The sequence below is a fragment of the Hippocampus comes genome, unplaced genomic scaffold (genome assembly GCF_001891065.2).
Source record: "Hippocampus comes isolate QL1 unplaced genomic scaffold, H_comes_QL1_v1.1 scaffold229, whole genome shotgun sequence".
NCBI classification, from domain to species: domain Eukaryota; kingdom Metazoa; phylum Chordata; class Actinopteri; order Syngnathiformes; family Syngnathidae; genus Hippocampus; species Hippocampus comes.
The window spans coordinates 683,882-698,450 of NW_017806060.1; the positions used below are offsets into that span (position 1 = coordinate 683,882).

At 44.3% G+C, this 14,569-nt stretch overlaps 2 protein-coding genes across 2 annotated transcripts in view; both read right to left on the reverse strand.

Moving 5' to 3' along the window:
• The window catches only part of LOC109529723 (palladin-like), a 30,871-nt gene extending 20,363 nt beyond the window's left edge, over positions 1 to 10,508 (reverse strand). The window contains exons 1-2 of the mRNA XM_019893144.1: positions 10,105 to 10,508; positions 7,251 to 8,078 (exon numbers count right to left, since the gene is read on the reverse strand). Of these exons, the coding sequence (XP_019748703.1) occupies positions 7,251 to 8,077 (827 nt within the window). The 5' untranslated portion in view covers position 8,078; positions 10,105 to 10,508. The remainder of the gene's footprint in view (positions 1 to 7,250; positions 8,079 to 10,104) is intronic.
• Positions 10,509 to 13,846: 3,338 nt separating this feature from the next.
• LOC109529713 (gastrula zinc finger protein XlCGF57.1-like) overlaps positions 13,847 to 14,569 on the reverse strand; it is a 2,404-nt gene continuing 1,681 nt past the window's right edge. Inside the window, exon 3 of the mRNA XM_019893125.1 lies at positions 13,847 to 14,540. Within this exon, the coding sequence (XP_019748684.1) occupies positions 13,847 to 14,540 (694 nt within the window). The remainder of the gene's footprint in view (positions 14,541 to 14,569) is intronic.

The following is a 14,569-nucleotide window of genomic DNA, read 5'->3' on the forward strand; positions in this document are numbered from 1 at the left end:
GGCCATATGCTCGTACAGTAACAACACATGGCTGTCGTCTGTGTGGAAGCAAACGTGGGGATGAAGAAAGAATGAGGAGGGAAAAAAAAAAACGAGTCTTCCAAACACTCCCGGTGAATAAATGTTTTTTTCAAACCTAATTAAACTCACTGAAGTGCAGCCTGCTTCGGGGGATCTAACTCCGGTGGCATTTCCCGGAAGGATGTGTTCATAAGGTCATCTTCACTTCAATGGGCTCAATGGACACGAGGCAGAGATGATAACGGACCCCCGTCAGTCATCCATCGCCTCCTCTCACGTGTTGTTTGGGTTGCATTTAGCGTAATGGCGCGGAAGAGCGTCAGACTCAAGGAAAAAGGCTACCTGAGTGCACTATAATTGAGCAAGCTGGATTTTCTGTCTGCTTTGCGAGCTGGCAAAGCTGTCATCAAAACAACCAGAGAGAAGACCACACACATTCGAAAAGTTGAACAGACGAGTCAACTAGTTGACTTTACGATCCAAAAAAGAAGTTAGTCACTTTAGTCTCCTCCATTGATTCGAATGTCTTCTATTTGCTGCAAACGTGCCATTGTCCTGTTACGCTTTTATTTTGAAGGCCTGACTTCACAGAAAAGCTCACCCTGGCCACCAAAAGTTTTGTCGGGATAAATTAAATGCATTTAGTTGAACGAGGCGCTGTTTTGGTCAAGTTGTGCAAATGTTGCCGAATTAGGAGGCGAACGGGGAATTACAAAAACACAAATCTTGCGCAATAAATGGGGGCGGGGATCTACGAAGGGACGCCAATTCTCCATATGTACGCCAATGATGGACATGTCATCATTACACAATAGGAAACTATTTCACAAAGCATAGCTGTCAGAATGCAGCATTCTTTGGGGAGGGGGTGATGGAAAAATGTCTCCAATTCTTACCTAAGTGGCTGACGTCATTTTGTGTCTGAAGAAGGACTGATTAGACTGTGGCTACGTTTGTGGTGGGGGGAACTTTTTCTTGTTTGAACAACCAATGTTGACGCTGATTTTGCTGCATGGTGGTGGTTATTCCCTCTTACAAGAAAATGCATCACCCTTGATCTTATTTAGCTCGCCTTGACCTTATTGAGGGCAAATGGACTCGAACAAAGGGAGACAAACTGTGGCCGACCACATGGAGGCCACGCCCGGTAGGCCAAAGTGTCTCTTTCTAAGCTGCCATCCACTCGCTCATTTTGGGTTTAGCACAGAGCACCCCAGGCAACATAATAACTATAATTTGTTAAATACTCCTAATTGAAGTAAAGTCTCACTCGGGTTGTGAGGGAGTGTCCGGGTATGCTTTTATTTTGAAGGCCTGACTTCAAAGAAGAGCTCACCCTGGCCACCAAAAGTTTTGTCGGAATAAATTAAATGCATTTAGTTGGACGAGGAGCTGTTTTGGTCAAATTGGGTAAATGTTGCCGAATTAGGAGGCGAACGGGGAATTACAAAAACACAAATCTTGCGCAATAAATGGGGGCGGGGATCTACGAAGGGACGCCAATTCTCCATATGTACGCCAATGATGGACATGTCATCATTACACAATAGGAAACTATTTCACAAAGCATAGCTGTCAGAATGCAGCATTCTTTGGGGAGGGGGTGATGGAAAAATGTCTCCAATTCTTACCTAAGTGGCTGACGTCATTTTGTGTCTGAAGAAGGACTGATTAGACTGTGGCTACGTTTGTGGTGGGGGGAACTTTTTCTTGTTTGAACAACCAATGTTGACGCTGATTTTGCTGCATGGTGGTGGTTATTCCCTCTTACAAGAAAATGCATCACCCTTGATCTTATTTAGCTCGCCTTGACCTTATTGAGGGCAAATGGACTCGAACAAAGGGAGACAAACTGTGGCCGACCACATGGAGGCCACGCCCGGTAGGCCAAAGTGTCTCTTTCTAAGCTGCCATCCACTCGCTCATTTTGGGTTTAGCACAGAGCACCCCAGGCAACATAATAACTATAATTTGTTAAATACTCCTAATTGAAGTAAAGTCTCACTCGGGTTGTGAGGGAACGAGCCGCTGCAAATACATCATGTTTAGTTATTATTACTGGGTACTTTCTTTGAGGAAAATTGAGATAAAAGCCACTCTGAAGATGTCATTTGTCCCAAGAAATGTCCAGACATGCTGGTCGATGGGCTCATAGTTCTTTGCTGCCCTCTAGCGGTCATTACATAGACATGCAGATAGATAGATAGGTAGAGAGATAGCTAGCCAGCTAGATAGATAGATTGACAGATATCTAGCTAGCTAGCTAATGAGCTAACTAGCTACCTAGATAGATAGATAGATAGATCATTTCACAAAGCATAGCTGTCAAAATGCAGCATTCTCTGGGGAGGGGGTGATGGAAAAATGTATCCCATTCTTACCTAACTGGCTGACATCATTTTGTGTCTGACGAAGGACTGATTAGACTGTGGCTAAGTTTGTGGTGGGGGGAACTTTTTCTTGTTTGAACAACCAATGTTGACGCTGATTTTGCTGCATGGTGGTGGTTATTCCCTCTTACAAGAAAATGCATCACCCTTGATCTTATTTAGCTCGCCTTGACCTTATTGAGGGCAAATGGACTCGAACAAAGGGAGACAAACTGTGGCCGACCACATGGAGGCCACGCCCGGTAGGCCAAAGTGTCTCTTTCTAAGCTGCCATCCACTCGCTCATTTTGGGTTTAGCACAGAGCACCCCAGGCAACATAATAACTATAATTTGTTAAATACTCCTAATTGAAGTAAAGTCTCACTCGGGTTGTGAGGGAACGAGCCGCTGCAAATACATCATGTTTAGTTATTATTACTGGGTACTTTCTTTGAGGAAAATTGAGATAAAAGCCACTCTGAAGATGTCATTTGTCCCAAGAAATGTCCAGACATGCTGGTCGATGGGCTCATAGTTCTTTGCTGCCCTCTAGCGGTCATTACATAGACATGCAGATAGATCGGTAGAGCGATAGCTAGCTAGCTAGATAAATTGACAGATATCTAGCTAGCTAGCTAATTAGCTAACTAGCTACCTAGATAGATAGATAGATAGATAGAGAGATAGAGAGATAGATATAGATAGATAGATAGATAGATAAGAAGAGCATTTCCTTTTCATGGACATATGATGTGGTATGTTTTGGACCACGACTGTAAAAATACATTACAGTGTATTTGCAACTCATGAAGATATATTAGCAAACTCCTTTCAAATGATGTCACATAATAATTAAGGCAGAATTAAAACATCTTGTGGGGGTCAGGGGGCAGCTACAATGACGGTTTCATTTCCATAGATAGCAGTCGCTGCTTTTGCTGCATGGTGGTGGTTGTTCCCTATTACAAGAAAATGCATCACCCTTGAGCTTAGTCAGCTCGCCTTGACCTTATTGAGGGCAAGTGGATTCGAACAAAGGGAGACAAACTGTGGCGACCACATGGAGGCCACGCCCGGGAGGCCGAAGTGTCTCTTTCTGAGCTGCCATCCATCCACTCGCTCATCTTGGGTTTAGCACAGAGCACCCCAGGCAACACAATAACTATAATTTGTTAAAACGACTAATTGAAGTAAAGTCTCACTCGGGTTGTGAGGGAACGAGCCGCTGCAAATACATCATGTTTAGTTATTATTACTGGGTACTTTCTTTGAGGAAAATTGAGATAAAAGCCACTCTGAAGATGTCATTTGTCCCAAGAAATGTCCAGACATGCTGGTCGATGGGCTCATAGGTCTTTGCTGCCCTCTGTCGGTCATTACATAGACATGCAGATAGATCGGTAGAGCGATAGCTAGCTAGCTAGATAAATTGACAGATATCTAGCTAGCTAGCTAATTAGCTAACTAGCTACCTAGATAGATAGATAGATAGATAGAGAGATAGAGAGATAGATATAGATAGATAGATAGATAGATAAGAAGAGCATTTCCTTTTCATGGACATATGATGTGGTATGTTTTGGACCACGACTGTAAAAATACATTACAGTGTATTTGCAAGTCATGAAGATATATTCGCAAACTCCTTTCAAATGATGTCACATAATAATTAGGCCAGAATTAAAACATCTTGTGGGGGTCAGGGGGCAGCTACAATGACGGTTTCATTTCCATAGATAGCAGTTGGGCAAATGATGCGGTATGCTTTGGGTCATGGGATGGGACGATCCATATATAGATGGATGTTGCGCATACTTTATGATGTAATAAGATTTGAGTCATGAGCTGTTCCTTTCCAGATAGAGAGATAGATGATGTACATGATGTGGTATGCATTGGATCGCAAGCTCTTCTTTTCTATCGTTAAATAGATGGGGTACAAAAATCTAAATACTACAAAAATCAGGTTATATGATTCATGCTCAATACTTCGGCTCACATGGGGAAAAAATCGGTTCAAACGAAAACCAAATCTTCCAAATTACATATTTGAGTTTTCGCAAGCTACTTCCTATGGTGATGTCATATAAGGCCGTCTTTGCTGCCCTCTGTCGGTCATTACATAGACATGCAGATAGATCGGTAGAGCGATAGCTAGCTAGCTAGATAAATTGACAGATATCTAGCTAGCTAGCTAATTAGCTAACTAGCTACCTAGATAGATAGATAGATAGATAGAGAGATAGAGAGATAGATATAGATAGATAGATAGATAGATAAGAAGAGCATTTCCTTTTCATGGACATATGATGTGGTATGTTTTGGACCACGACTGTAAAAATACATTACAGTGTATTTGCAAGTCATGAAGATATATTCGCAAACTCCTTTCAAATGATGTCACATAATAATTAGGCCAGAATTAAAACATCTTGTGGGGGTCAGGGGGAAGCTACAATGACGGTTTCATTTCCATAGATAGCAGTTGGGCAAGTGATGGGGTATGCTTTGGGTCATGGGATGGGACGTTCCATATATAGATGAATGTTGGGCATACTTTATGATGTAATAAGATTTCAGTCATGAGCTGTTCCTTTCCAGATAGAGAGCTAGGTGATGTACATGATGTGGTATGCATTGGATCGCAAGCTCTTCTTTTCTATAGTTAAATAGATGGGGTACAAAAATCTAAATACTACAAAAATCAGGTTATATGATTCGTGCTCAATACTTCGGCTCACATGGGGAAAAAATAGGTTCAAACGAAAACCAAATCTTCCAAATTACATATTTGAGTTTTCGCAAACTACTTCCTATGGTGATGTCATATAAGGCCCAAGAGACACGTTGCCCACAGCTGCACTTGCAAGATATTCAAGAACTCTCAATGAGTGACGAACATGGAAAAGGATTGCACAATTTTAATGAGCATGTGTGTGTGTGTGTGTGTGTGTGTGTGTGTGTGTGTGTGTGTGTGTGTGTGAGATTACATGTCTGGAAACAAGAGTGCAGTGTATTTTTAGCGTGCTGTGAATAACTGAGGTGTGGGGGCAGGACGGTTCATGTGCGTGTATGTGAGTAAGTATGTCCTCTCAAGTGGAATACCACGCAGACATAAATTAGACATGTCCCTACATCAGCTGGATCCAGTGCTGACGGTACTGTACCGCATTCACAGAGAAAGTGAAAGTCGAGTGAGGATCGGCATTATCGCCGATGGACAGCGCCGCATTCAGTCTGGTGATGGGGTATGCTTTGGGTCATGGGATGGGACGTTCCATATATAGATGAATGTTGGGCATACTTTATGATGTAATAAGATTTCAGTCATGAGCTGTTCCTTTCCAGATAGAGAGCTAGGTGATGTACATGATGTGGTATGCATTGGATCGCAAGCTCTTCTTTTCTATAGTTAAATAGATGGGGTACAAAAATCTAAATACTACAAAAATCAGGTTATATGATTCGTGCTCAATACTTCGGCTCACATGGGGAAAAAATAGGTTCAAACGAAAACCAAATCTTCCAAATTACATATTTGAGTTTTCGCAAACTACTTCCTATGGTGATGTCATATAAGGCCCAAGAGACACGTTGCCCACAGCTGCACTTGCAAGATATTCAAGAACTCTCAATGAGTGACGAACATGGAAAAGGATTGCACAATTTTAATGAGCATGTGTGTGTGTGTGTGTGTGTGTGTGTGTGTGTGTGTGTGTGATTACATGTCTGGAAACAAGAGTGCAGTGTATTTTTAGCGTGCTGTGAATAACTGAGGTGTGGGGGCAGGACGGTTCATGTGCGTGTATGTGAGTAAGTATGTCCTCTCAAGTGGAATACCACGCAGACATAAACTAGACTTGTCCCTACATCAGCTGGATCCAGTACTGACGGTACTGTACCGCATTCACAGAGAAAGTGAAAGTCGAGTGAGGATCGGCATTATCGCCGATGGACAGCGCCGCATTCAGTCTGGACTGCTTCACTGATATCTGCACACAGGCCCGGCCGGTCTGAAGAGCGTCTGCCGACACATTCTGATGTCATTTCATGTTGACTTCAGCCCAATTAAGGTCCCAGTGGCCGTTATGTGAGCTACACATGCAAAATCTAATCCCTTGCCTCTTACCAAACAACGAACTCACATTGAATTGCTTGCCAAATAGTGAAAAGGGCATTTAGCACTACTGCTTTCCTTTTTGCCAAATAGTGAACCAAGGGATGGTGCTACACCGGGGCGCCGTCAGAAACAAAATTTTATTGGACATTATTTTCTCAAGTCCCCCTTTAACCCCGGGAGAGAACCCATGATTAATTGTACCGTACTGCTTTGCTTCTTGCCAAATAATGGACCCTCATTAATCTGCTTCCCAAATAGTGATGCACACATTCAATTGCTTGCCAAATACCGAGCCCCAGTAAAAACTGCACTGCCTTAATTCTTGTCAAATAATGAAGCCACGTTCGACTCCTTGCGAAATAGTGAACCCACAGTTGAGTATATTGCTTTGCTTCCTGCCAAATAATGAACCTGCATTTCACGGCTCTGCTTTGTTTCATGCCAAAAGTGAAGCCACTTTTTTACTCTCTCTTTTCAGCCATTTGTTGAACACCAGGGGAACGGTAAAAACACATAAACACAATGAGCGCACTCACGCAGAAGATGCTGCTGGCCACAGCTCACGTCCAGACACTCACACACAAAATCACACCGTCCCTTGCTAAATAGTCAACTCACATTGAACTGCATTGACCTTTCACTGAACGTCTTTGCAAATTGCCAAATAATGAACCCACAGTGAACCCTTGTATTATCCCTTGTATATCAGGAAAAAAAAAAAAATGATGAACTGTTGTACCTGATGAGTGGCAGTGGGTTTCCACTGACTCTGCATTCCAGACGAATGGGGCTGCCCTCCGCCACCTCCTGACTCTTCAGCTTCTGCACGAAGCACGGCGGTGACAGGGGTCCCGATGCGGCCGGCGCACCCCCAGCGGGTTGGCGCTCGGGAGCGACCGGCGCCCCCTCCGGAGGTCCCGCTTGCTGCGTCTGCTCCGTTTGGCAGGCGGTGGCGGGCACGGCCGAGGCCCCCTGAGCGCCCGGCCGCTGGTTCCCGGGTGATAGATATCCGCTATCGGGGGAGGACGACTCCTCCTCCCCACCGTGCTCCAGGTGAGAGGAACCTTTAAAAATGGATGACAGCTCCTCGATGAAGGTAGCAGCGCGGCTGCAGAACTCCGAGGCTGAAGACGCGCGGTCGTTTAGCTCCAAGCCTTCGTGAAGGAGTCGAGGTTTATCCTGCTTGTAGACCGGCGGGACCGGCTTGAGGCGGCCCACCTTCTCAGGTGAGGACCCATCCGCCTGATGAAGAGGTGGAGTGGTGTCATCCGTGCTGGAGGTTTTGATTTCCTGGACAGCTTCACTGTTGTTCAAAGGAGTCTGTTGGGGGTCCAAATGGTGATTCTCCGCCGTTTCCTCGAACGCCTCCCAGGCCAGGTCCAGACTGCGGTCGATCTCCTCGGCGCTCAGGAAGGCAGTGAGGTCGGCGCAGTCGCCAGTGTCCGGCTCAGTCAGGAGGGCGGCATCCCCCTCTAGGGCGGCGGCGGCGGCGGCAACACCTTCCGCAGAGTCCTTGAGCAGCACAGAGATCGGGGGGAGTGGCTGGTTCCAACTCCCGTCCTGCATCCTGCAAAACACCAAAACTGTTAGATTTGAAAGTTATTATCGGCCCAAACCATTCGGTTTTATCGACCATTCGCAGAATTTTAAAATATATTCTACAGCTGACTGGTGGCCATTGTAAAGCCTTTGGGGTGCAGTTGTTTGATGATCATCTGAGTGAGTCCAGTAAGAAGTCTACTGGAGTTAAACGCATGGAACAAGCAACGCTTCAGTCTGGAGATGTTTTTTTTTCAGTTGGTAAAAGGCTGTTTTAGTGATTGATTTGATATGACTGCTAAAAGCCAAGTTCAAGTCTTATCATCATCCCAAAATGTCAGACTTTGTCTTTGGTTTTTGGAAACATTACTTATTACATCTGTGTGTCATCTGTTTAGCCAAGATAGCCAACATTGGCGTTCTGAAGATTTCAACTCATGGCTAATATACTCAGACTGAACTAAAGGGGTCCAAGAACTGATCTAAGAGCGTTTCTACCACTATAGCTAACTAGCTAGCTAGCTCAATAGACCCCCAAAATACTTCTTTCCTAGCTCGCCACAATTTACAGAGCATCTTGGTGCCGTTATTTAGATTCCCAAGTCTCCTGCCTGACAGCCAAAAGGAGCTTCAGACGCTTGTTAGCTTGCGACTGGCTAGCGCCCCTCATCATGGTGTGGAAAGCCCCATGACAACCCAAGTGGGATTTGTTCAAGACACCGGAGGCTTTAAGCAGATATTTTTTGTGGCTCAAACACTACGGGATGTGTAGGCATCAGAATGATGCTAGCAATGTAGCATCCATCTTTAGAAGGAGCGTGGTTTCCCTTTCAATGGCTACAGCAGATTTCTAAATCCTCTTTTTTTCATGTGAACTTCACACAATTAAATACAGACGTCTAGGCTAGCGGTGTACAATTAATCTTGCAAAGGGCCACATCCGAAACTGGAACACTGACCGAGGCATATTTTCTCTTGATTCAATAAATGGTGTTGAGATAAGATCGGTTATAATTTTGAAATACAGGGAAGGCCTTGCTGACCCTGACCTGTGTGAAAAGACTTTACAGCTCCAACCCATTAACATTAACATCTTATTTATACATGGAAGTGTTTCTTGAAACTATTATTTATATATATTATTATTTCATGGAGCTTTTTGGCAACTGTTTGAACGCGTGGGCTGTTACGAAACAACATTGTACGTATCGCTACGTGCTCTGAGGCCTCATGGCGTCCCAAGGAGCAGCTGCTGTTATTTTTAAACGGGGCCGTGCTGCAGGCACCCCGACGCCCGCCTCGGACGATGGGCCAAGCCAGCAGGGGGGTCCTTCAACACCCAGGAAAAGTAAAGTGTGGATGATGTTTATGAAGCCAGAATGCAAATAGCTCTTAAACGCCGCATCCCAAGATGGAAGACAACATTAAATATGAACGTGGAAACTTTCACACGACACCACGTGAAGCCCGTCAGGCCTCCTGTGAAGTATTTGAAATGGGATAGAACTGTCTTGTGTATGAGAAGTAAACAGCCTGGAAATACAGGTCAGTTCCCACGTGAAGTTAGGGACACTTTAGAAATATTTCAAATTGTAAACTTTCCGTGGCAATTTAACGGAAAGGTATAATACACAAACATGAGTCTAAACATTGAGCTTTTGTCAAAAGCAGACATCCATGCAAAGTACTTCTCCTTAATTGTCCAAATTTTCCATATCTGATTTCGTCCCGGAAAATCCAGGATTTTTGCAATCCTAATCAGAATACGGTTATGTGATACAATGGGCAGGGGGACTATTCTATTCTTGACCATTTCACATGGGATCAAATAATAGCGATGACAACTCATTGATTATCAAATCGATAATTATATTTGATAATCCATGAATCTTACAGCCCGTTTCAAAATACACAACAGTATCAATATCTTGCATTAAAATACCGTATCATGAGTTGCCATTTTTTTCCATACCAGCCCTATAATACTAAATACTAAACAATGCCTGATCAAAGTATTGTTAAATATTAATAACCCCGATAAAACACACACTTGCCTTCAAGTGAACTTCTCGTCCAGAGTTCCTTCTTTTCTTGCCTTTTCTCTTTACAGTTTCGCCTCAAGAATGAGCCCAAGAAGGAAGAAGCGTCACTGTCCTTATTGGTCCGTAAGGGAGCTAGCGGGACCACCTCTCGGGTTCGGGGTCCGATGTGCCTCTGCGGTCCCTGGCTGGGGCTGCTTGCTGAATGTGTGTGTGTGTGTGTGTGTGTGTGTGTGTGTGTGTTGGTAGGGGGCTAAATTTGGCTCCCCCGACTCAGATTTCACAGCCGGCCTACTGTCAAGGGGGGGAGAGTGGTGTTAAGGTATTGCCCCTGACAGATGATTGCAATGTGTCACACAAACAAACACAACTGGTGTGCTTGCATCATCAGACAAGTGAATACACAATTCAAGTGACGACCCGGTCCATAACGTCAGTTTTAGTGTAGTGGTTAGGGGTTGGCTAATGCTCTGTTTAGTGTCTAACCACACGCTTCACTGTATTTCATCTGTAAATGGCCATCGGAAGGGACTTTAGAAATGGGCACTCAGTACGGTCAAGGTCAAGTCCAGATCGACATGGCACTTTCCCTTTTAATGACCTTTTGGTGCGTCACAGTTCTATAAAAACTACGGCGTTCTAGACATGACATGGCAAAAAAAAATATTTGATTGTGCTCATGATGTCCAGGGTGTCCCAGAAGTCACGATGCGCTTCCATTTTTCTATTGAGTGATCGGTATCATTTGGACAGAGGCGAAGCCATCAGCGTTTGACAGCTTCGGTTTTGCACTTTTTGTAAACATGTCAACCTCTAACTGCAGTTCTGTGGTACATTGAGAAACTTTATGGATATCACTGCAAAGCAAAGTATAATTTACGCTATCATGGCCAGTTTCTTGAAACAGAATCTGTTCTCGACAAAGGCCTGGTACTACCACCACTGATGAAAAAAAAAAATCAGTTCGATACCGTGGACCACAGTATTCTGTTGGCTCATTTGTGGCACCAGGTGGGTATTAGTGCTAGTGTTCTAGAGTGGTTTTGATCCTACTTGGTGGGCAAGACATTTTGTGTAAGCCTTGGTTGCTTTATGTCACACTCTGCCCAGCTGTTGCATGGTGTTCCACAAGGTTCAATCTTGACACCCCTGCTGTTTTCATTGTATTGGCTGCCCCTTGGTTCCCTCTTAAGAAATGAAATTTAAACTGCACTACAATTTTAAATTGGACTAGCGAGTTGGTGCACTTTGTATGCAGCTATTAAAGTGCTCTACAAATAAAGTAGAGAGTGTGTGTAAGAGAGCCAAAGAGACAGAAGAAAGAGTGCAATGTGCAGTGTGTATAGGGGGAAAAACGGTTTGTGTGTTTTGGTACAGGATACATGAGTAAGTTTGTTGAAAATAGAAAACTAATTGTATCAAACATTTATTGAGTGCAGGCTTGGCTATGTAGAGGCAAATTTTCTTTGAAATTGCCCATCTTAGTCCAATTCAGACAGCGAGCCACAGTTCCAGCAGACGGGCTTCTCCGCTTGGCTGCGAGGCAACCGTGCCCATATGAGGAGCATCTCAGGCCTCAGTAAGGCAACTTTTGGAGCGCGTCCAGCGATCGCAGAGCTCAGGACAGCAACTCAGGAGCCTCACTTCTCATCTATTTGTGGAGCCCTGCTATCGCATTTGGTGTCCTGCCTCAACTATTCCCGGTTCCTCGTCAATCTACTGATTATAGTTGAGTGGGCCTGTGACAGACCCCAGGAGGAATTTCCACTGTTAAACACGCACCCAAATCGCGCGTACTCGTCATCACGCCACAATCGTCTTGTGTATCGTTTTAAAATAGCCGCATGACTTCATTGCAACTGTTAAAGCCGATGGCCTACTTTTTCTGTGTGGGTGTCAGAGTAGTGCTACAGTATATCTATTCTTACACGACATATCGACAGCATGACTCCCTGCGTCACAGATTGTCTTGAGATGACACACATGTACGCAAGAGCTTTCCGGTGAAATTTCACTCGGAACCTAAAATGCACACGTGAACCTAGGGACCATGTTAAGTCAATTCAGGGATTTTTTTTTCCCAGATACAGCATACATTGAAAAATAGCACTCTGTGATATCATACTTGATTAAAAACATACAGTGAGATTAAGCTATATTAACAGTCTTGATCATTTGGCCGCCTTTTTCCCCCCACTGCTCCACCTGGTATATGTACGACTTGGCCACTAGGGGACAGTATAATACACCCATGAGGATAGACATAAAGCTCCTAGGTAAGTGTAGTACTAGTGGCTCTTTGCAGAGCATTAAGAATTTATGCCTAAGTTATCCTGACATTGTCTGTCTAGATGTCCTACGCCAACATTTGTGTTCAAACAGCATCTGAACAATGGCTAGGATCTAAAAAAAACAAAACAAAACAAAAAAAAAAAATCGTCAAAAAGTTGGGACACTTAAATCCCGAGGCACCACTGTCATTATTTGAGTACAGGTTCAAAACAATCGTTCCCATTAAAAATAAAAATAAAAAAATTATAAAAAAAAAAAATGCAAAGTGAATTCATTCTGGACTGAAACTGCTCAGTATCATAAAACCTTTATTTTAAAACGGCACAAGCCACTTTTCAAGTCACATTCTAACACTCCTAGAGGTCATAAAAGAGACGTCAACCGCTGCGAAGTAATACTAAAATTGCGTAAAACTACTTGGCCAGTCTGACAAGACAAATGCCATATGGTGTGAGATGCTGTCACAAAGTGTTGGATATGAACGCATATTATATGTAGACAAAAAAAGCAAAGCCACAATCAGTCATGTCGTGTTTGCCCGTTGCTAAAGGGGAACGACTATAGAAAATGTACCTTCGAATTGCCAGTCGAACTTTGAGCAAGCGCCGTTCATTGTGAGTGTTTACAGAAGTGTTTGATTGCCAAGTAATTCGTTCTTTTACTTGAGTTCGAGTTAGCCCAGTCAAAGGATAAGGCTTTAAATTAAATAGTTTACAGTCATTTGTTTAACTTAAAATTGTCCAAATCCTCGCAATGTCAACCTCTCAAAGGTAAATATTCTAAATTTTTTTGTAGGCCTTCATGAAAGTGGATTGATTAGACTGGACAACATCCCCCACCCCCGCCCCTCGAGTGTCAAAAATGTTTTCATGGTTTTTGTGTGATTTGGGGCTGCTGAGTGCTAAAAATGTCATCCTTGTCTAATGAATTGGCTATAGATTTTAAGAGAATGATATTTTTGACAATTATTGCTAATTCATGTGTTTTGATAGTGTTACGAAATGTTCGTTGATGGGTCCTAAAGTCGTCTTTGTTTTTGTACTTTTGTTCCCTGCTAATCTTGCCCAACTTTATGAATTTTTGCTTGATTTTCACATGAAGCATGAGTTGCATACAGAAGGCTCTCTGTGATAATGATTGCCAAAAAAAAGCGCACCAAAATGCACAAACAAGTGCGAATAGTTGAGTTTTTCAGCGTAGAATTGGTGAGTTCATCCGGAGAATGTCAGAGACGCTTTTTAACTCAGTCAGTACCAGCCAATTCTGGACCAAGTCTGAAAAGACGTTGAAAAATGTCTTTGGGAGTGAATGAATTAAGACACACGTGAGCTGTTTGAAATTCTTGAGAAAAAAAAAAACATTGATAACGTCCTTTATAACGCATTCACTGCCACTGACGACAAAAGACGTCCAAGATTGATTTTTCGTGGGTTGGCAGCGAATGATTTACAGTCCCGCAGAGCCTTTACTGCTTTTTTTTCTGCCCGATACACACGTGGCTATTAACTTGCGTCTTAAAGGTGAACCTTTTGTGACAGACGTCGCAGCTGAAGAGTCTCTCGCCGGTGTGCGTCCTCATGTGCATGGTGACGTACGCTTTGGTGGAGAAGCCTTTATTGCACACGGGGCAGGTGAAGGGTTTCTCCCCGGTGTGCGTCCTCATGTGCGTCCTGACGTCCCGCTTGCAGAAGAAGCAGCGGCCGCACACCTCGCAGCTGAAGGGTTTCTCCCCCGTGTGCGTCCTCATGTGCGTCTTCAGGTGCGCCTTGGTGAAGAAGCGTTTGGCGCAGACGGTGCAGCTGAAGGGCTTGTCGGCAAAGTGGCGCTTCATGTGGATCTTCAAGTACTGCTTGAGCGTGAAGGTCTCGCCGCAGACGGTGCAGCCGAAGGGCTTCTGGCCCGAGTGCGTCTCCACGTGCGTCTTCATGTCGGACTTGGTGGAGAAGCTTTTGGAGCACACCGCGCAGCTGAAGGGTTTCTCTCCGGTGTGCGTGCGCATGTGGCGCTTCAGCGTCCCCTTCAGGCTGAAGGTTTTGCCGCATTCGGCGCAGATGAACTGCGCGTTGTCGGCGGGCTGCGTCGGGTCACCTCTGGGGGTCTTGGGTGTCGGGTCCGTCTCGGAGGAGTGCGGCGCGGGCGCGGCCGCTTGCGATGATGCGCTGCAGTGCTCGCCGTCGCCGGGGGCTTC